Source organism: Myotis daubentonii, chromosome 9, assembly GCF_963259705.1.
Source record: "Myotis daubentonii chromosome 9, mMyoDau2.1, whole genome shotgun sequence".
Lineage (NCBI taxonomy): Eukaryota > Metazoa > Chordata > Mammalia > Chiroptera > Vespertilionidae > Myotis > Myotis daubentonii.
This window is the reverse complement of record NC_081848.1, coordinates 37,835,478-37,857,328: the sequence shown is the minus strand read 5'-3', so window position 1 is coordinate 37,857,328 and position 21,851 is coordinate 37,835,478. Positions and strand designations below refer to the sequence as shown.

Here is a 21,851-nt window from a genome sequence, read left to right as displayed (position 1 = left end):
GGGCTGGGGTTTCCACCACTTGGGTCAGGCTCTGAATCCTGTCGTTCTTCTGATCAGGACGCTGTGCTGCCTTAGAGACATCACGGTGAGTGACACCCTTGCCCTGCAGGGTAGACCTGGACCTATGACAGAAGAAATAGCCTCCTAGGGTAATCTCATGTCTCCATTTAAATGTAAAGCCATGCCTGGGTTTTGTATTATCAACAGGCCTTTTTTGCCTCCTATTCCGAAGGCCTACCAGGCAGGACAGGCACTTCAAGATATTAACCCACACACACTTGGTGTTCGGAACACGAGGGGAGCTGTCAGTGTTATCTGGACAGAGACAACTGTCACTGAAGCAAAGATCAACTTTCATCCTAGGTAAAGGAATGACGTGAGGCGCTTCTCCGGCAATGATGCCTCTTACGGCTGCTTTCCTGGAACAGCGAGGCATCCCTACAAATGTCTTCTGACAGGTGCCCCTGGTGGTTCTGTCAGCTGCCCTTGTGACCAAGACAGGCTGGGAAGCCCGCGGACGCTGCAGGGAGATGAGGCTGGTCCAAGTTCTTGCTCAAGACTTACTAATACTCTATGGGATGCTAACAGTATTAATAATGCTTTTAATAAAAATGGTATCTAATGTTCATTGAATGCTAACACCTTGCCAGGCAGCACACTAGGAATTTAATGCAAATCATCTTACTGGAATGTCTCAACAACCCTGGGAAGTAGCCACTCATTATCCTCATTTTACAGAAGTGTAAACAGGCTGAGAGAGGGTATATAAACTTGCCTTAGGTTGTGGCAGCAGAGCCTAATATCAGAACCCAGGCTCTCAACCATGAGGCTACTCTCCATTTCCTCTCCTATAAAATGGGGCTAATCGTTCCAGGCACACCCATTATACGAACCACAAGGACAGTAGAAACTGGGGTTCAGAGCAGTTAAGTAACTTGCTCAAATTTACACAGTCACCAAGAGACAGGGCCAGGGTCTGAAGTGGGGGTCTATTGATTGCGCATCGCCTATTCAAGCCCAGAATCTACAACACAGTGGCTGAAAGTGCAGCCTTTGAAACCCTCTATCGTTTACTGGGACTTGACCTGGCAAGCTGTTCACTTCTCTGAGCTTTAGTTTCCTCTTCTAGAAAACAATGTAGGTCCTCGGGTTACGTCGGAGATCCGTTTCTATGGCACCACATAATGCAATTTTCACCGTAAGTCAGAACCCACCTACATAAGCACCTACGTCACTCACATGGAGCACATACACAATAATAATGAAGTGAAACAGTAAAAAAATTTAAAAGAAAAATAACAATTCCTGGCTGTTACTTGTGGTGAATAAATAATAAAAAAAAAACATAAAGCACATATGTACATACGTCGAAATGACGGAACTTTTTTTTTTTTTAATAAATGGAAGATAGCGACATAACCATGAAACAAGGTACATGGAGTCCGACGTAACCCGAGGACTGCCTGTACAGAAAAGAATGCCGAGCTCACAGAACTCCTGTGAGTGTTCAGAGAGAAGATACATGAAACGGGTTTGGAAGATACATGGAATTCAAAACACAAAATTAAGATGGAAAAGTTATAGCGTTCTCAAGACTGTGAGCTCAAAAGAGAAAATATTTTAAAAGCATCCACTCAAAGCCTTGGTGCCGAGGGGTGGCTGGATTACAGTCCTGCCATTTACCAGGTGACGGTTCCCAGGGAGGCGGGGGGGGGGGGGGGGGGGGACGACGGGGACGGTGCGGTTACTCAAGCTCACAGGGGCTCCAGACCTCATCCATACGTTGGGGATAACAATTCATCAGGTTGTTGGGAAATTTCAATGAGGAAACACAAGCAAAGTGCTTAGAACAGAGAAGGGCACGCGTATAGCACACAATCAACGCTAACTGATCTTATTAACAATAAAAAGTGACCACTCTAATTTTTACTACTCTAGACCACACTGCCTTTTGTTTCTAAAAAATTAAATTATGAAAAATGAAGCCTTGACTGTGTAAGCTTCATGATTTGACTTGTAACTAATCCTCCCAGGATAGCATCCTCTCCCCATTTTGTTCTGCACACAGATTTCCTTTTTTCTTCAGAAAAGAAAAGGCAGAGTATTGAAAGGGAGACTAAAAAGTACATGAAACCTTCCCTGGGAGAATGGGTGAATAAAACAAGGCACTCAAAAACAAAAACAAACAAAAAAACAAGGCGCTCGTCCTCAATGGCTGCGTCTCTGAATGGGCATCCTTTGGAGGCAGAAAGACACATCTTCTCTCTGAAGAGGTCCCCCAGACTGGGAGGGTCCTCCCTAGATTCTCATCCCAGGCCAGACAGCCCACTGGAGGGGAGGGGGGGAGGGGGGATGGGGGAGGTGTCGGCCCAGAGGCAAGGCCCAGGTCCTGCAGTCATTGTGGGTTCTAACTGTGGACTCCAATCCCTCCATCTTCCTATGAAAATAACTGCAAATGTCTCTGTAAATAAAAGGTCACTGTTTGCTTGTTTCGCAAGAAACTTTCCAACTAAGAAACTGAATGTCAAATGGGTCTGTCGGGTTTCCATCCTGATATGGCAGCCGGGAGCAGACACCAGAGAAAGAACAATTCTTCCCCCCGCCGCCCCCCCGCCGCCCCCCCCCCCCCGCCCCCCGTTTCCTCCTCCCCTAGTGCTGGGGAGGTGACGCAATTCTTATCTAGAACTTGATAGGATGTAGAAAATAATTACAAATGAAAAGGTTATTCATAATTTTTAAATGAGTTAATTAGTAAACCCAGTCAGATTCACTCATTATGGTAATTAATAATTGATTATACTTGAAATTAAACACAATTTTTCATCAAAAATCTAATTAAATATCTGTGCTTTAGCCTGTTGATTAGATTGGTTGGCCTGCTGGAAAAAGAGTCTTTGTTAAGGATATTTATGCTTGGCTGAGACAATTAATTTGATTTTTAATAATTGATAGTTAGTTCCTTACAAGTTAGTCATCACAGCCTCTGATTATGGCCGAGCAACAAGCCTCTCATGGCTCCCCCCAGCAGCTAGAGGAGATTGAGCACAGAGGTGGCTGCCTCCAGTCCTGGAGGAAAGCTAGGGATGGCCTCGCACCTGCAATGCGTCTATCTGCATTAACTTACCCAACCTCAGGCCAGCTTCTGAGGGAAGGGGTCCTGCCCATTTCCTAGATGAGGAAGTCTGGGCTCAGAAAGAGAAGTTGCCCAGGACAAACTGGCCAGGTAGCCGAGCTGGGAGTGGAATCAGGCTGCTGGGCTGCCTATGAGCTGAGGCTCCATGTGACGAGGGGAACACCCCGGACTTGTCTCTCTGACCTGGTTCTTGGATATGGAATCTAGGGTCCAGTCTGAATGTTTCAACACAGAGAGAGCTTTCTCAGAAAGATGTGTTCATAGTGTCAGGGAGATGTGATCAATGGCCTGACCACTCCCAAGTTGAGACACAGATTCTAGTCCATCAGCTATAGATCTCCCCTCCTTCCACCCACATTGCCACCATCTTAGTTGAAGCCGGTGGCTTCTCCTTACTCATTTACTGCAATAGGACCTCTTCCTCCTCTACCCTTATCTTTCTAAAATAAATCTGACTGTCCTGCCACTGCTTAAATCCCTCCAATGGCTCCCAGCTGTCTGCCCATTAGGTCCTTCACTTGGCCTCCATCCTAACCTTCATAATCTGACCAAACTCTCTTGTAGTAACTCCAACATCCCTCAAGTGCTTCAAACACAGGAAATGCCTTTACCACCACCTGTCCTCTTTCAAGTCTGAAACTTCCCTCGGTTAGAATACCCTCCCTGTCTGTCTGTCTATGGTTAACTCTGACTTAAAGGTTCAGCTAACACATCACATTTCCCAGGTAGCCTCCCCGAGTCCTCCTGATGGGGGCTGGGTATTCCCACAGCCCTGAGCTGCCTCAATCACTGCCAACACAGCTGTCTCCTTTGCTGAACTACAAACACCTCAAGGGTAAGGATCACATCGCCAGTCCTAACACTTAGACTATGCCTGGCTCAAAGCAGGTATCCCTTAGGGTTTACTGAACAAAAATAAAAATCTTAGAATCATAGATTCAAAGACTACCAAAGTTGGAAGGAAAAGTAACGATCATCCAGTAAAAACCCCCAATCGGTGCTTGAATCTTATTCTTACTATGTGGTTGTCAAGGTCTAGTTGTACCCTTCCTATGATAGGGAGCTCACTACCTCAAACAGTAGTCCCTATCTTTTTAGATAGCTGATAACTGACAACATAAATGGGGTGACTGACTGTATTAAATGGGAAAGGAAGAAGCCCATGGGACGGAAGCAGAAGAGAGCTTATTCAATCATATGAAGATTTATTCTTTCTCCCTGAACGAGGCTGTTCAGTATAAACCTCAAGACTTCAATGTCAAACAGGTCTATACATAGCAAACCACTTGACTTCTGACGAACAGTGACACTGCTTGTTCAAAAGCCTACCCATTGAGCAAATGGAAAATGTCAGTCAAAAGCAAGAGCTGTGCTAGTGGTTTGCTGGGACACAGGAAGAAACTTCCATGCTGGGGGACGGTGCTTGGAACCCCACCACCCTCACCTGTAACCCATTGAAGTCTATCTATCTATGATGCACACCTTTCCCAGAGTCTGGTTGTTCCTTTCACCCTCAGCAGAGATGGCAAACACCTGGTATGTCATCAATATTCCCCACTCCTGTGACCATGACAGATATATTATTAATCAATCACAGAGGCTCTTTCCCATTGGGTCTGAATATAGCCTCAGGATCTTTCTCAACACAGCTTTCTAGGCAGCAATAATTAATCCACCCTATAGCGGAGATGAAGCATGGATGCCAGTCTAGCCTTGGAGCCATGAAATTCCCCAAGTCAATCTCCACAAGGGGAAAGGAGCCCTGGCATACAAAGGATACTTTTTACAGCTCGAGATTAAGGAGACTGCCTGGTTTGTAGGACTCTCATCTTCCTGGTTATCTGCTATGAAATTCGAGTATCTTGAAAGGGAAGTGACTTTACAGCTCAGATCACCCAAACCCCCATCCACGTTTGAGTTCCTTCATCATACCCTGAACGAGTGGGGGCCTGTGCTCTGTGGATCATTCCTAGTGACAGCCCTGTGTTCATCCAAAACACCTTCGCAGGGTCCTTTTTTCACAATGGGCAGCACACTGTCTTCCTCTGGCCAGTTAGTTCCTTTCTACTTATCCCCTTTGCTGTCAAAATCATCGCAGAATTCCTTAGCGTGGGCTCAAGGCCTTCTCAAGCTGGCCTGCCCTACCTTAAATCTTGGAATTATAGATGTGAAGGTTGGAAAGGTCGGAGGGAGAAGCCAACCCTGCCGGATGCCTTTACCAACAGGTGATTTACGTAGAGGCAGCAGTCTCTACACAGTACCTGGGGTTCTCTTCTGATTAACATCTTCCCTGGGAGCAGACCAAAGAGAAGGGTCCGGAGCAGGAAACCAGACTGCATGGGGAATATATCAAAGGAGCAGGCAGTGGAAGGCATGCTGTGGGAGCAAGGCGATGGCCAGGAGTGTCTTACATCACGGAGGTGCCCTGGGTCTAGTAGGAAGGCCAGTCAATGCTGCCCGGGGTCTCTGAGCATCCCTCAGTGGCTCTAACTGTTCCCTGTTAATCCTGTACCTGGGATGTCTCTTCTCTGGGTTCCTACCCATGGTGTAATTCTGGATCTTGGTGCCTACAGCACCTCAGATCACATTGCCAGAACTTCACCTTCAGACACGCTTTCCTGGCTTGAGGTCAGCACAGTCCAAACTGTGGCAGTTTCCCTGCAATCCCAGGGCACCCCACCTTCTTCCTGCTTCTTGTTGTAGCTGCATGGCACCCATGGGAGAAGCTTGCCTGCATCTGGCCTCTCCAACTTGTTGCATTTGTAGTGACTCTAATTTATGATGCTCCTGTCACAGATCACCACCTCAAATGCCAGTCGTAGGGAGTGCCTGTGCCTAATGCTGGGCCTCCAAGACATGAAACAGAAAATGCCAAGCTCACCTCCTGGCATATGGTCAGATAGAAGGAGAAGAGGGGGGCCCTGGGGTACGGACATTAATAGTTTGGGGTGCAGGCCAGTCCAGAGCTTCCAGAGCTGCCTGGCTCTCCCTGCGACGGGTACCTTCAGTGCCCACAGGTGTCCTGGCCACTGCCCTCTGGGCCAATGGGGAGTGAAGGGAAGCTGGGGCGAGGGCGGTGCTTACCCACAAAGTACGCCAGCAGGATGACTAGTGCGGCTGAGATGATGATGGCGCTCAGGGCTGCGCACTTCCAGTTACAGTACTTGGAGGGCTTCTTGAGGTTGAAGGCTGGCCGGGCGAAGGTGCTGCGGGGCAGCGGCCGGGGCGGAGGTGAGTACACTGTGCTGGAAGTCAGAGGGTACCCTGGTGATGTGGTGCAGAAGAGTGGGGAGGTGCCTCCCGGCTTGAAGAGGAAGTGCCTGTGAATGGAGAGAAGCCAGAGGGCATCAGGGCTGGCTGGCTCGCCAGGGACCCAGGTCAACCTGGAGGACAGAGGCAGGAGTAGAAGCATGCACAGGAGCCTAGAGAGAGAGAGTCGTCACAGAGAAGATGGGGGTGGGGGGCAGGAAAAAGGAGAATCACGTACCAGACCACAAAACAGGGCTCACGAGGACACGTTTCCACGGAACACGGATGGGACAGCCCTGCCCAAAGGGAAAGCCACCCACGCCAAGGCAGAAGGTGCTACCTACTCGACAGAAGGCTGGGTGCTGAGATCCTTTTCCTGGGAAGGATGGGGCTGGAGGTGCTGCTTCATGGGGAATAAACTAGCTGTTCTCCAAAATTACTGCTGTAACTTGGAAAGTATCTAAAATCCTATTCTGTCCCCTGGAGACAATGAAACCCCAAATTTTCCTTCACCTTCCAATACCTACTTTACCAGTGCATCTTCCTGAAGGAATGGAATACCAGTCTTTTGAAAGGGGGCTATGGAAGTTTGAGAACCAAGAAACCACCACTGCCATGATCAAGAGTGCTCTGGTGGCTGTTCCATAGCCAATGGCAGCAAATGCCTTTGAAGGACTCTGCTCAGAAGCCACACTGCTGCCTTCCAAGCCCCTGGTAAAAGCTTAGCGGAGGACAGACGTGCAGCTGCATCCTGCGACTTAGCTACAGTCTCAAGGGCAGCATGGCGTGGTCCAAGCACATGGTTGTGGCCAGAAGAGGCAGCAGGAAATCCTCCTGAGCTTGGCGTTAACCATGGCCATGGGAGGACTTGTACACAGCCTAGGAAATGGGGTGCTTGGTTGCACTGCATGCCCCCAAGTCTTTGGGTCAAGGGTAAATCTTAGGGGTAATCTCACACTCTGTTATGGTGCAAGATGCCTCAGGGCCCAAACATATAGCAAAGGGCCTGCGCTGCATAAAATTTGCTGCATGAGATGGCTTTCAAAATGGCAGAGGCAGCCAATGAGATGCTGGGAGCCGCATATTAACAAGACTGCTGTTAATATGCTGGGGGACAGGGTATCCAAGGATAAACTCTTACAATTTGAACGTGGACTTGGGAATGGGCATGCAACATGGCATCATCACCTCCCCCGGGATATCCCAGGGAAAGGTCTCAGGGTCCACATGCAAGGGCAGGAGCCACGGGGAGAGCACACACGGAGAGGAAGAGCATGGGGATGTCACCTACCCGTCACCGTAAGCCCCATCATGGCGGGAGGCGCTGAGAATGTCCATCTCAATGAGGTTGTCCTGCAATGTCCCTAGGAATGGCTGCTTGCCTAGGTTTCTACGCACACATGGAGACATGAATGAAGCCATGAGTCATGCATCGATGAAGGGGAATAGTAGAGAAACACACAAAGTGGCTGGCTGGTGCATCTGTGCGTGAGACCAGCGGGGCAGTTTCCAGGCGATGGGTCTGTGTGCAAGCCACATGTGCAGGGGTCTGCCTGGCACAGAGCATCCAGAGGCAGCATTCTCCGTACAAACCAGAATGGCTGGCCGTTGTGTGCATCAAGTCATGGCTCTCCCGGATGACGACTGGTATGTCTCAGGCACTGAGCTAGGCATGTTATAGCCATTTATCTCAAATCTTCAAAACAGGCTATGCAAGGAAGGCCGTATTATTTCCATTCTACAGATGAGGAGACTGAAGGGGGGGAGGTAACAGGACTGGCCAAGCTGACCAAGCTTACCAGCTAGCAAGGTTCAAGGCAGGAATTTGGGCTCAGGTTTATCTGCTTCCAAACCTGTGCTTTCCCCTCTATCTGAGACTGCCTACCTCTGCATAAACAATAGCTACAGACACTCATTTTGCTGATCCGGAGAAAAAAGAAAGGCAAGCATTCGGGGCCATTTTCCTCTAAAGCAGTGGTTCTCAAACTCGGGTGAACACCAGAAGCGCCTGGAGAGCTGTGCTCTACTGAGGGCCACCCCGGAGGGTTGGTGTCAGCAGGTAGGTGCAGGGCCTGAGGCCGCACAGTGCTCACAAGCCCCCAAGCTGATGCTGACGTATTTGGAGTGTCATGTCCTCTAGCAGTGCAGACACCTGGATGATGACTGATTGGTGAAGACGCCACCCCAATGAAGAGAGAGGGAGGCTCCTGTGTACCCACAAGTGTACGGAGGGCAGCACAGCATTTGTTACTTTACCTATTTCAAACCCGAAGGCAGGCAGACACACTAGCCATTTTGGTCCCAGTCACGCCTGCTAAGTGGCATCATTCACACTTGCCCTGGAACCTGTTTCTGACATTTTCAGGACGGCTGCCACCTCACCTGAAAACCCCAGAGTGACTCATTTCCAACAAGCCGGTGCTGGCATCAGCTGGTACTGGCATCAGCCTGTTGTGTGCACACCAGGGAAGGACTGACTACAGAAAGCTGACTTTTGGGTCCAGCCCTGCCAGGTGCCTTGTTTCTGACTTTGACTAGGTCTTAAGAACCAGAAAACCCCAAATCAAGTCCCTTTTCTGCCACTTTCTTGCTGTGTGACTTTCTGTAAAAATTTTATATATATATACAGTGGGGTCTTGACTTACAAGTGTCCCGACTAATGAGTTTTTCGAGATATGAGCCGTCTCTAGGCCGATTTTTTGCTTTGAGTTGCGAGCTAAAATTCGGGTTACGAGCCAGCTTCAGATACCCCACTGCTAGTTGGTGCAGCGAACGTCACAGTGAACGCCACAACATCAGCCCAGCATCATGTGTCTCACTCGTTCACAATTGATTTGACATATGAGTAATCTGAGTTACGAGCTCTGTCACAGAATGAATTAAACTCGTAAGTCAAGGCTCCACTGTATTTTTAATCCTCACCCGAGGATATTTTTTATTGATTTTAGAGAGAGAGGAAGGAAGAGCGAGAAGGAGAGAGAGAACATCAATGTTTGAGAGAAACATGGATCAGTTGTCTCTCATGTGTATCCCAAGTGGGGATCGAACCCACAACCTAGGTGTGTGCTCTGACTGGGAATCAAACCCACTACCTTTTTTTGTGTGTGTGTGTGTACAGGATGATGTCCAACCAAGTGAGCCACCCGGCTGGGCACTGTAAAAACTTCAACCTCTTCATAGTGTTTACTTCCTTCATCTGTAAGATGGGGATAATAATAATTTTAAACTTACAAAGTTGCTATAGGACCAACTGAGTAACTCTGGCAGAATATTTAAGGGCTAAACAAATACTGTAGTAATGCTAATGCTAAATATAAGCTGCTATCTACCCTACCTTCACTGGGTGCTATTCACTGCTCGGGAGCTCTGCAACTATGATCTAACGTGAATAATATTCCTCACAACACCCCCACCGTCAGTGCCACCGTCTTTGTTTTATAGGCTGGCAGAGCTAGGTCCCATCACAGAGTAAGCGAGCAGCAGGGCCAGAGCGGAACCTCACTGTGTCGGACCCCAGAGCTCAGGCCTCTCTGCTCTTAACCCTCTGTCACTGCCCAGCCTGTGGCTCCGCCCCCGGCAGGCCTCACAGACCACAATGAGGAGGGGCTGTAAGTACTCTCAAAGCACCGCTGCATCAATATTTTCTGGGACAGTGAGAGCACAAGGCAACACTGTTTTGCAGCGGGGCCTGCTAGTACTGCCATGATGGTGGACCTCCACTTCCAGGAAGCCCTCAGGCTGTCTGGCAGGCTATTCTGTGGTGTTCAGGAACCCAGGGCTGACTGGGAGAAACTGAGGGATGTGGAAGTCCCTCAGAGCAGCCTCATTTCAGCCCAGGGAGGTGGCCTCAGGGCACGTTGAGAGGCACACAGGCCCTGGGGTCAGACAGGTGTCAGCTCCATCATTCACTGGCCCTCGGGCAGGAGAGCTGGTCTCAGATCTCAAGGAGCATGACTAAACTGGGATGATGACTCTCCTTGTAGAAGCTGAAGCATAACTTGGGTCATGCCACTTCTCTGCTCAACCCTCCAATGGCTCCATGAGAATAAAACCATGGTTCTTACCAGGGCCCACAATATCTTGCACGATCTGACCTCCTGCTACCTCTCCGACTTCATTTTTTGTACTACACATACCCCAGCTTCCTTGCTGTCACTGCAGCAAGCTAGCCCTTGCTGTCATTTGCCTGAATTGCCTTTCACCAGATATCGGCCTGGATCATTCCCTCCCTTCCAACCCTAACCATAACCTAGAGGACTCCCAGCTTAAGGCACCAGCTAAATTTCCTGTCCATCCCCACCCTCCTCTTCCCCAGCACCCCCTGGCTGCCTGCACTGCTTTAGTTTTCCTCACAGGATCAGACACACACAACGCACATGCTTATTGTGGTTTTTCCCTAATGCAATTTAAGTTCCATGAGGATAGAAATCTTATCTGCCTCGTTCTCTGCCCGTGTGCCCAGAGCCTGGAAGGATGAATGCCTGTAACATGGCAGTAGGCACTCAGTAAATATTCGCTGAAAACTGAATGGTGGGGTGGGAAAAGGGCAGCGCTCCTGGCATATTGCAGGCACGCAGTTGGTATTTAATCCAGAGTGGCACAGGTGATGTATTATTACTTCCTCCAACCCCTCATTTCATGAGGGAATTTCCAGTCTTTCTATAGTCCATATGCCAAGTGTCAGCAGGCCCTCACTGCCCCTGCCCAGAGGGCCCAGGGCCGGGCTCTGGCTGCCTCCCTGCGGCTGAGGCGGGCTGCATGGCATCTCCCAGCAAACATCTCGAGTCCGGCCTGCATCACTCTCCTAGGACGATGTTCTCAGTGAGTCAAAGCTATCCCATAAAACCCACCACAAACAAACAAATATATTCAGGAAAAAAAGATCAAAATGTTAACAGTGGGGATTTTGTAGTGTCTGGATTGAGTGATTTTTATTTTACTTTTATATTTTAAAAAGAAACCGTTATTTTAAAAAGAGAGAGAACAACTATGTTAAAAGTACAAGTCTGTCAGGACAAGCGAAGAGGCAGTGCAACAGATCGAGGGGTCCTAGAGTGCTGGAGTGTCAGGTTTCCCAAAAGAGCTCCCACACTCACTTGCTAACCCGCTGCCTATTCAGAATGCCACTGCTGCCTTAAAATAACCGTACCCTGTACATTTCAGACTTAGTTCTGGGTCCGATTAGGAGGCCTCATTTGATTGATGATGAAACCGAGGCCCAGAGAGACACGTGTCCTGTTGCCATACACAAAGCCAATCAGTGGCAGAGCTGAAACTAAAACCCAGATGTCCTGACTCCCAGCTTAAGGCTTCCCATTACATTTTCTGTCCATCTCCATCTCTAAAGTGGGGACGACAATAAGACTGCCTACCTGTGCAGAAAAGAGTCAAGATAGCGGTCCTGACTGCTCTCTTTTCAAAGGCTTGCTTATAAGGTTGGCCCTTGGCTGGTGTCTAGAAACTTAGGTTCCAGGAAGGTTCCTGCCATTAACAGATAAGAGTGGCTGACTCACTGTGCCTGCACTATTTGTGCAAAAAATACGGTTTATGCTGTGCTGAACACATGCTCTCCTTCTGGGAGTCTGGAATTTGGGTACTTGCCAGACAGAAGTGCCTATGGGACCAGCCCCAGTGTAAATCCTGGGCACTGGGTCTCTAATGAGCTTCCTTGTTTGGAAGCACCCAGAAGGGCCCTATGAGGGTCTGTTATGATTGCTACATGATGGCCATGCAGAGGGAGCCACACTGTCCTGTTAGCCCCCAGCACTCCCTGAGTCAGAGCATTACCCCGAGTGCCATCTTCATTCATTCACTACAGGTCTGCCTCCCTCACTGGCCTATGAGCTTCCTATATGGCCTCTGTGTCTTATGCATGTCTGTGGCTGAATCACCACCTGGCAGGGATGACTATCCATCCCAACTCCTTGCAATGATCAGGGGTTGGCCTGGTCCACCAGAAGTTCCTTTGTGCCATTCTGGGAACCATACCAGGGCTGCAATGGAGACCATGAGGATGGCCTCCCATCCCTGAGGGTGGGCAGGGCTGTTCCTCAAACTGAGTATGACCCTACAATCTGGGACCCAGGCTCCCAAATCAGGCCCAAGATCAGATGAACTAGAGCTGAAGTCTGGCAGCCCACTGCTCTGGCTTCCCCTTCATCTGACAAGAGCCTGACAGGTTATTAATCAGATAGTCCCTGGGAAATCAATTAAGTGTCTGCTGCTGCAGAGTGTGAAGGAAGTGGGTCAGGGTTTCGGGGACCCTGAACACATGGCTTCCACCAGAATGGACTACAGGTGCTCCTGCAGGCCTTGAAGAAACATCTGACCCTGCTATATGGAGAACTGGTCGGCCTGGTTTCCTCCCTCGGGGACTCAGTTACCCTTGGGGAGGGCCATAGTCACAGAAGGAGCGGAGAAAGGAATGGGTCAACCAAGTCCTTGGGCCCTCCTTTGTCCCTCTGCTAGCCTTTCTTTTCCTGCCAGCATGAAATCTAAATCCCTTCTGGTCATCCTACCAGCTGTGGTGGTATTTTCTTAGCTATTTATTTTAGTCGCTCAACATAGACTCCATTTGACAATTGGGGAAAAGCCCGTGACTGTTTCTTGGCATCGGAAGGCTCCCTGTTCTGGTGGGGCTCGGCAAGGCTGCTTAGAACAACTCTCTCAGACAGGCCCTGCTCAATGGGCGCCTCGGCCTCTGTTCAGGCTGTGCCTCCCAGGCCCTCCCTACCTCCCCAGCTGCCACTGGGGGCTCCTGCTTGCTCTCCAACTCTTGGTCACACAACATCAGGTCCACTGGGAAGTCTTCCCTTTGTTCCACTCAAGTCTCAGGTGAGTATATTTATTCATTCTGTTCCATCATTCTCTTATTTCACCTGTGAATTTATCTTTATCAAGCACCCATCCAGATGCAAGCCCTGTGTTGTGAGCTGGGGATCCCAAGGCAATGAAAACACACGTCCTCTGTGCTTACCTCTATCATAGCACGTATCCTACCACAAGTGTCTGTTCTATGACATGTCTTACCTGTTATGCACACAGTGAGCATTTGGTGAATATTTACTGAATAAAAAAGCACTGCATAATAAATAGTTGAGCACATACTGTGTGCTAAGACATTTTCAGACATCACCTTATATATCTGCTACTACAGCCTTGTGAGGCATGATGGTAGATTGGATTAAAAGTGTCTAAAAATTCTTGGGCACATCTCCCTTTTGAGAAGTGAGGCCTGCTGTCACTCCCCTTGAAGCTGGCTGGCCTGTGACTGCTTTTACCAACAGAATATGGCCATGCCTTAGAAGGATCAATGGTTTCTGTCTCAGCGCCATGGAGCCCTGAGCCACTGAGTGTATAAAGTACAACTCCAGGCTGGGAAGACTGTGTGGAGAGGCCCTGAGACCACAATAAAGGGAGAGGGGTCCCACTGAGTGCAGCTTTCTAGCTGTCTCCCCCAAGGTGTCGTGTCAGGCATGTGAGTGCCTTTTTGGATCCTTCAACTAGCCCACTGACAGCTAAATGCCACTGATTGACCTCAGTTGATGCCACATGCAGCAGACAACTAGCCCAGCTGCACCCTTCCTGAAATCCTGACTCTCACTGTGAAGTATAATACTAGTAAACTGGCGGTTTTTTAAGCCACTAAATTTTGGAGTCATTTTTTATGCAGCAACAGACAATCGGAACAGGAAGTTACTCATATTTCCTCCCTTTTTTCAAGGGAACAATTTAAAGTCTAAGTTCATAGTTAGTGAGCACTGGGGTAGGAGTTTGAGCATAGGTTGTGTCTGACCCTAAAACCTGAGCTTTGGACAACTTGTTACATTAGGACCAAACTTACTTCTCTAAAGTCGAGAAGAGGTACAACCTACTATTTCCTCTCAACTCCTCAGGTGAGTAGGGCTCAATAAATATTTTTCAAGTGACTTTTTCTTCAGTGTTGACATGGGAAGCAGACACATATGGAGGAAAAGAGGGAAATAGCTTTTAGAGTATGTCTTTAATGCTAGACACTGAGTTATGTGCTTCTCACATTTATTTCCTTCTAACCTGGGAGGCATGCATTCTTATCCCAATTTACAGATGGAGAAATCAGGTTTGGGGATGCTAAGGAACTTGCCCAGCTAGTAAGTGGTTAAGCCAAGATAGGAATCCCAGATGGCCTCCTTCCCTCTGACTCTAAAGCCCATATTCTTCCTACCTCATCATGATGGTCAAAATTAGTTGTGATTCTATCTGCCAGACTCAACACTGAGCCTTCTTAAATTGTACCCTATTGGTTTTGTGCCATCAACCAGTGAAGGTCAGTATTGAGGTCCAGAATTCTGATTGTGTTATCCATTATATTAGGTACCTCGCCCCATTTTAGGCCATCTTTAGAGGCACGGAGGGTCACAGAGGAGGTGTATCTCAAACATTTCATCTGGAGCATGTGCAAAGGCACTGAGGCATGAAGGGGATGAGATATTGGGGAAGGTTGATAAATACACATGTATGTACACTTACTAGTACATACACATCATATAGTGAATATTATATATACTAGCATATAATTATGATATGCTTAAGTACAGAGATACATAAAATGGTGTACATTAGTATATGACAGCATGTTAACAATGGTTATCATTTGGTGATAGATCTGAGTGATCTTCTTTTCTAGCTTATTTTCATCTCCTAACTATTCTCCACCACATTTATTAATAATAAATATAAGGAATAATAAAATATAAGGAAAAAAGAAATCAAGGTTCCATGTGGTTTGAGCCACGGATGTGGGAGAATGGAAGGTCAGAAAGGCAGGTGAGGACTGGCTGGCGAGGCAAGAGAGGTAAGCTGGGTCCACCTTCGCATCTCAAACCAACTTTGTGCATCAGGAAAACATCCCTGCTGCTTGTCTTCTATGTTCTATTCCCTTGAAAAACCTGGAGAACCACCTAATTGGATCCTAAGTGATAAAAATGAGCATCTAAGCCAAGGGAATGGCTGCAATGTTCCGTGCAGAAAATCAGAACCATTGATTATTTGCTGGCTTCTTTCAGCCACACACAGTCATTCAATAAGCACGTTGGAAATAATAGAGATCTGATTAAGCTATTTGGATGGGATGACATATAATAATCGCCCCCAGTCACTGATGATGGCAAAGGAGGCACAGAGGGATACGTCACACATGATTTTAAAGGCTGTCAATAAAAACAATGGTAATTAAGAGACTGGAGGTGGGGCAGGTGGGGCTGTCTCTCTGGGAAATTTGCTTTTGGGGAAATGATTGCATAGGAGTAAAGTGGTGTAAAAGGACGTTGATTTTCTCTCACTGAACCCCACAGGCTCAGCATGCAAATATCACAATCATGTTCCAGGCAGAGTCAGAGGGTACACTTTCTAATATAGATTAATTTCCCTTCGTTAAATGCAGAATGATTTTGTCCTCTCCACTGATATGGGGCAGGAATATGAGATGATAGGATCTATGTTCCCCACTACTTCGAGAAATAGGGTAGAGGGTTAAAGGGTGCCAGCCTGGAACACTTCATCTCCAGTTTAGAGATGGGCCAGGTCCCCCAAAGTCCACACTGCTTGTCTCAGAGGGGTAGGAGTATGGGTAAATCTCATTTTGGTCTTGGTATCTCTCTTTGTTTTCTTCAGGGAGTTTTTGTTGCTTTCATAATCATAAGAAAATTTCAATTTTTGAAAAAGAGTGGCTAATCAGAGGGAAGGAGGCCAGCTACTGAGTCTCTGAGCTGAAGGAAGCAATGCACAGGGCTGGAGAGGTGGCAGGTCCAGGCCAGGAGAGACCTGAAGATGGTGGCTGGGGTCTAGGGAGATAGCACTGCACACAGAGTCAGGCAACTGGGTTCAAATCTTAGCTGTGCATCAACTGCCTCTGTGGCCTGAGCTAGTCACTGACCCTCCCGAGTATAAAGGGGCCAGCAGGAGAAGAGAGTTGGGGGAGGGGAGCAGAAGAGGGGGCAGAACATTCACTGAACACCCACCACAGGCCAGGCAGGCCCCATACCAGGCATAGGGGCACCACATCATAGTAGGGAAGGGAGGAGGTGTGGACCCAATCACGGACAGACAGCCTGATCCTACCACATACCTGTGCTGGACACCTTCACACATCTCTTACAATGGCCCGCTCCAGCCAGTACATCCCCATTGTGTAGACAAGGAAAGTAAGGCCTAGAGGGTGTAGCAACTTGACCAAGGTCATACCTTTAGCAAGTGGCAGGCTAGCCCTGGACCTGGGGGCTGTTTGATTCTCAAGTCCATGCTCTTTCTGCCCTACTTCCATCTCTGGCAGCCAGAGAGCCATATCCCTAGGCTGCATACCTGACCCCAGCTTTCTGAGTCCATGGGGTCTCAGCCAGGCTGCCCTCTGGCCACCCGCCACCCCTGTGCCTCAGCACCCCAGCGCCAGCCCCCACCACCATACCTGGTCTCCAGGGGGATGTTGCTGTTGAGCAGCCAGTTGTCCTGGGCGTGGGCCGGCTCCTGTGCGCTGCTGGCTGGGGGCTCTCCGGAGAGCGAGTGGTCCGTAGGGGCCGGGCTGGGGTTGCTCCTTGGAGTGAAGTTGCCCCGGTTCAGGGAGTTGATGGAGGCCGCGTGGTGCTGGTTGGGGGTGTGGGCGTGCGAAAGTGGAGGCGGTGGCGTCCGGAGCCGCGAGTGGTTCTGCAGGCCGCCTGGGTGATCTAGGGCACAAACACGCGTGGTCAGGGGACAGCTGCTTGTGTCCCCCTCCTCTCCCATCACCCCCCGTATTCATATGTTGAAGTCTCAACTGCGAATGTGATGCCATTTGGCAGTGGGGTCTTTGGGAGGTAATGAGGTTTAGATGAGGACATGAGATTCCTGCCCTTCTAAGAAGAGGCCAGAGATTTGGCTCTGTCTCCCCCCACCACGTGAGGATACAGCAAGAAGGCGACTGTCTACAAACTAGGAAGAGGGCTCCACCAGACACAGAATCTACCAGCACCTTGATCTTTGACCTCCCAGCCTCCAGAACTGTGAGAGAGAAGTGTCTGTTGCTTAAACCACCACTCTGAGGCACTATGTCATAGCCACCCATGCTAAGATGGAAATTGGTACCGAGAGGAGGAGTGATATGCTGACAAATACCTAAAAGTGTGAAAGCAGCTTGGGACTGGGTAATGGGGAAAGTGTGGAAGAGTTCTGAGATGCCTGCTAGGAAAACTTATATTTCCATAAGTGGACTGTTAAGGAGATTCTGGTGAGAGCTCAGATAAAGAAGAGAGCAGTAGAAAAAACTCCCATCTTTTTGGGAAATAGATAAAAATTTATGTACAAAATGTTGGTAGAAATATAGGCATGAAGGACAATTCTAATGAGGTCTCAGGCAGAAATGAGGATCATGTTATCAGACAATGGAGAGAAGGGGATCCTTTTTATGAGGTGGCAAATGCCTTGGCTGAACTGTGCTTATGTTCTAGTGTTTTGTGGAAGTAGAAGTCCTGAGCAATGAAATGGGATATTTAGCTGAGGAGACTTCTAAGCCAAGTGTTGGAGTGGCTTGGTCCCTTCTGACTGCTTATAGTAAAATACAAGGAGAGAGAAATGAGGGAAAGACAGAATTGATAAGCAAAAAGAAACCATAACTTAAAGACCTGAAAACTTTTCAGCCTGTCCATATTGAAAAAAAAATGAGAAAGCATATATGGAAGAGAACTCTAAGGTGGTGGCTGATTGACCATTTGATCAGGAGATTAATATAGGTTAAAATCATGGACCTAAACAGCTGTCCCAGAAGGATCACTGCCAGTGAAGGGGAAGGAGAGGGCATGAAGGGTAACTGCTGGACTTCTTAGATTCTACAGGAGAGGACTACAGATCTATTAGGTTGCAAACTCACACCATTTCTTTAAAAAGAAAAGGGAAGACTAGCCTGAAGCTAATTCAGAGATCATCAGGGCCACTGCCTCAGTTTCAACAGGCCTAAGACTAAGATCATTTGTGTCACTTAACCTCCTCGAGCTTCTGTTTTCAAATGGGGAGGAGCTTATTTAGGGACTCAGAGCTACAGTGATAGCAAACCAGGCAACTGATGGGAAGGAAATATTTCTGAAGTTCATAGTGTACAACGCATTCCTCTTTATTAGTTCCCCATGAGAATCCTGCGTTTCACAGAGGAGACAGGATCAGGGCGTATAGAACCCGGACCAGGCGCTGTGGTATCCCAAAGGCTGTGCTCTTCCCTGGCCCAGGAGACTGCTTTCCGGAAACTGCCAAGCTCAGTTAAGTATGAGGCTATCACTGTTATGGCTATTTTTAGTGGAAGATGCATCACTCTCCGCTTTTTAGGTAACCCAATCTTTTATGCTAATGCTAACCCAATGCCAACTCAATCTTTTAAGCATAATGCTAATGCCAACCCAATCTTTTAAGTAAGTCTGGTGGGAGTGGGGGAGAGGGCAGGGACAGAAAAAAGGGAAGTGGAGACCCATCTGAGTGATCACTTCTTTCGTACAAACTGTTACCTTCAGGATAAGGCCCACTTGAGGTCTACCAAGTCCTTCAGAGTTTGATCCACACTTGTCATTCCAGCCTCATCTCTCATAAGCTCCTTCCCTGTACCCGCCACTCCAGCCACACTTTTCCACAGAGGACAAGGGATTTGCTGAGGCAGCTCAGTGGCCAAAACCTCAACACCAATGAGGAAGGTACCCAGGATGTGCCACGTTGTGGTACTTGATCAGGAGGGCGCCTGCGGGCGGCCCCTTGATGGGAGGGGAGAGAACCTGGGAGCCAGCAGAACAGGCAGAGGGGCCCAAGCAGAGAACAGACAGCCTTAGACGAGGCAGAAGGCAGGAATGTGCAGGGTCATTTATTTCTGTCTAGCTGTCCTCAGGCAACACTTTAATGGAGGCATTTGGAGCCTGGGACAGAAGCCAACACCAGAAGTGGCCTCCTGGGATGATTGAGTGTCCCCCTACCCATGGCCCTTCAGGCTGTTGGCTGAAGTCCAGTGTGCCTAGTAGTGAGAGGGACTGTACCACTACCATCCAGTGGTCATCAGAGTCCAGCAGACAAGAGTGACCTAGTCCTGACTCCTGGCCCCATACTAGGAGCCAACCTCCTCATGACATTTTACCTAATTGATATTCATAGTCACTGCCATATGAGCACCTACTATGTGTATTTCCTTGGCCTTAACTTTCCTAATGGTCACAACAACCCCTAGGGGGAAATATTATTATCATTCCCATTTTATAGATGAGGAAGCTGAGGTTTACAAAACTAGTGAATGGCCCTTACTAATCCAAAGCTTGAATCCTGCCTACCAAACCATGGTGCTTTTGCAGAAAACACAGACATCTTCTCGACCATCTTACTCCATGGCCAAATGTAGGAAAAGACCCTCAGTGCAGACAGCAAGCGTGGAAGATCTGGTTCAGGTCAGGGCTGCCTGCAAGCCTACAGACTTCTGCTTTGTGACTAAGTGGAAAGGCTCTGGCTTGATAACTATTTGCAAGCACTGCCAACAGTCCGGAAATGATGCAATTTTAACTGTAAGACCACTGGTCACAGATATAAAAATCAAATTTCTAAAAGGAAATTCTCCTATGGGGATAGGAAACATCCTGGTCCAAATCCTCCTCTTTTTTTTTTTTTTTTTTTTTCGAAGCTCAGCTCAATTGCCACTGCCTTCGGAAAGCCTTCTTTGGTTTATCCTCCCTAAAGTTCTTTTTTCCTCCATTGAATGCTGACAGCAGGTAACCTGCTTCGCTCACCTTTCCCTTCTCCCTCTGAGCTTGCCTACTCTGGTGGTTTTAAAAAGTCCTGTCCCTTCTGTGCTGGTGATCACAGGTCCTAGATCTGGGCAGATGCTCCAGATGGGTTTACTGAGTGATGGCTCGTGTGAGTGGCCTGGACAGTCTGTCCAGGAGGATAAGGCTGGCATAGAGGATATTTGTTTGCAAAAAAAAAATGACAGACCGCCATGGGCTCTCTAGGTGGTGGACCCATGCAGGCCTTTACTTACTTGCCTGGAGCCAGAGTTGCAGATGCTTCAGCTGGGTTCTGTTTCCCTTCCCTCACTCCTCCCACTGTGACAATGCTTGGAAAGGGGACCTTGATGCTTTCCTGCTTCCCAAGGGAAAGGCTCTCTGTTTTGGGCCTCAACTCAGCAATGCAAGCTCACTCAACCCTTCCCCCCGCCCCCCCAAAAATACACGACTTTCTCAAGGAACAAATCTTTCCTCTCATCCAACTGGAGTCTCCTATGGCCAGGAGGGAAGGCTAGTGAGGGCCTTCTTTTTCTCCCTTCTTCCTCCCCAGTTTACACTTCCTTCTCTGGAGGGACACTCAGAACCAGTTCCCGCATTCAGCACGTGCCGAGTGCCTGCTCTGTGCCAGGTCCTGTAAACTGGGTGTTGGGAATACAACAGTGAGAGAATGAGACAGAGATGGCCTGAAATAGGAGCTCTCTTCTGCTTTCTACTCACTAGCTGGGTGGCCCCCAATAACTCACTCAACTCCCTGGTCTCCGGTCTGTGTGCCTGTGAAAGGGTGCACACATTCCCATGTCACCACTTTCTAGATGATGGAAAGCGATATCCTTTGCTCAAGTGCCAAATACACAGTGGGCTGCCATGCCCTGAGGGAAAGGACCCATGTGCCACTCATCTCTATATTCCCAGCAAATATTTGCAGAATATGGGGGAGAGGACAGCCAATGAGGTAGATGGACTTCTTGCCTGGACAAGCAATGGCTTCTCTCCTGCTCCCTGAGAGTAAGCGTTGTACATCGCAAAGCTGTGCTTTAAATTCCAATTTATATCCTGTTCTCGCAGATTTGGCACCAAGTGTATCTCTGAATCAAGCCCCAATATGAGTCGTTTCACTGTTACATTGCACACCTGTCAGTAAAGGCCACTTGCTTATCTGAGTTTTACATGCCTGGTTTTCCAGGAAGGTGTTTTTTTTTCCTCTACAAGTTGTTGAATATATTTAGTTGCTTGTTCCCTCCAACACTGCAGACATTTTTCCTTTGAGAAGCACAAAATCCTAAAGACCGAATCCTCCAGGCTGTTTCCCTGAACCAAGATCATAGTGAGGTTTCTTCAGAGCACTGGGCAGAGCAGCAGGTAATAAAAAGGGATAGCATGGAGGCCTGGGCACCTGGTGGCAGATAACCCCTGTTCAGGTTTTGATTCTGACACTTATGAGCTGTGTGACCTTGATCAAGTTACTTAACTTCTCTGGAGCTTCAGTTTTCCTATCACTATATGGAGATAATGGCCACCTTGCAGGATTGTCATGAGAATGCATGTAAAGTGCTTAGCACAGTGCCTGCATACAACAATTTAAAAAAATGCTAACTATGAATTCCACGGTTATGATAAGGTCATGCTGATTGAGTAAGTTACAAAGTGCTTAAATCGTCACCCTGATGGTCACTCTACGGCCTTTACAACAGGGGCTCCAAAGCAAGAAACCTTGAAAG

General features: G+C 48.3%; 1 protein-coding gene across 1 annotated transcript in view; it reads right to left on the bottom strand.

The window, feature by feature from the left end:
- TENM4 (teneurin transmembrane protein 4) overlaps positions 1–21,851 on the bottom strand; it is a 756,175-nt gene that overhangs the window by 222,260 nt on the left and 512,064 nt on the right. The window contains 3 exon segments of the mRNA XM_059708328.1: positions 6,218–6,453; positions 7,674–7,772; positions 16,824–17,079. Coding sequence (XP_059564311.1) covers positions 6,218–6,453; positions 7,674–7,772; positions 16,824–17,079 — 591 coding nt within the window.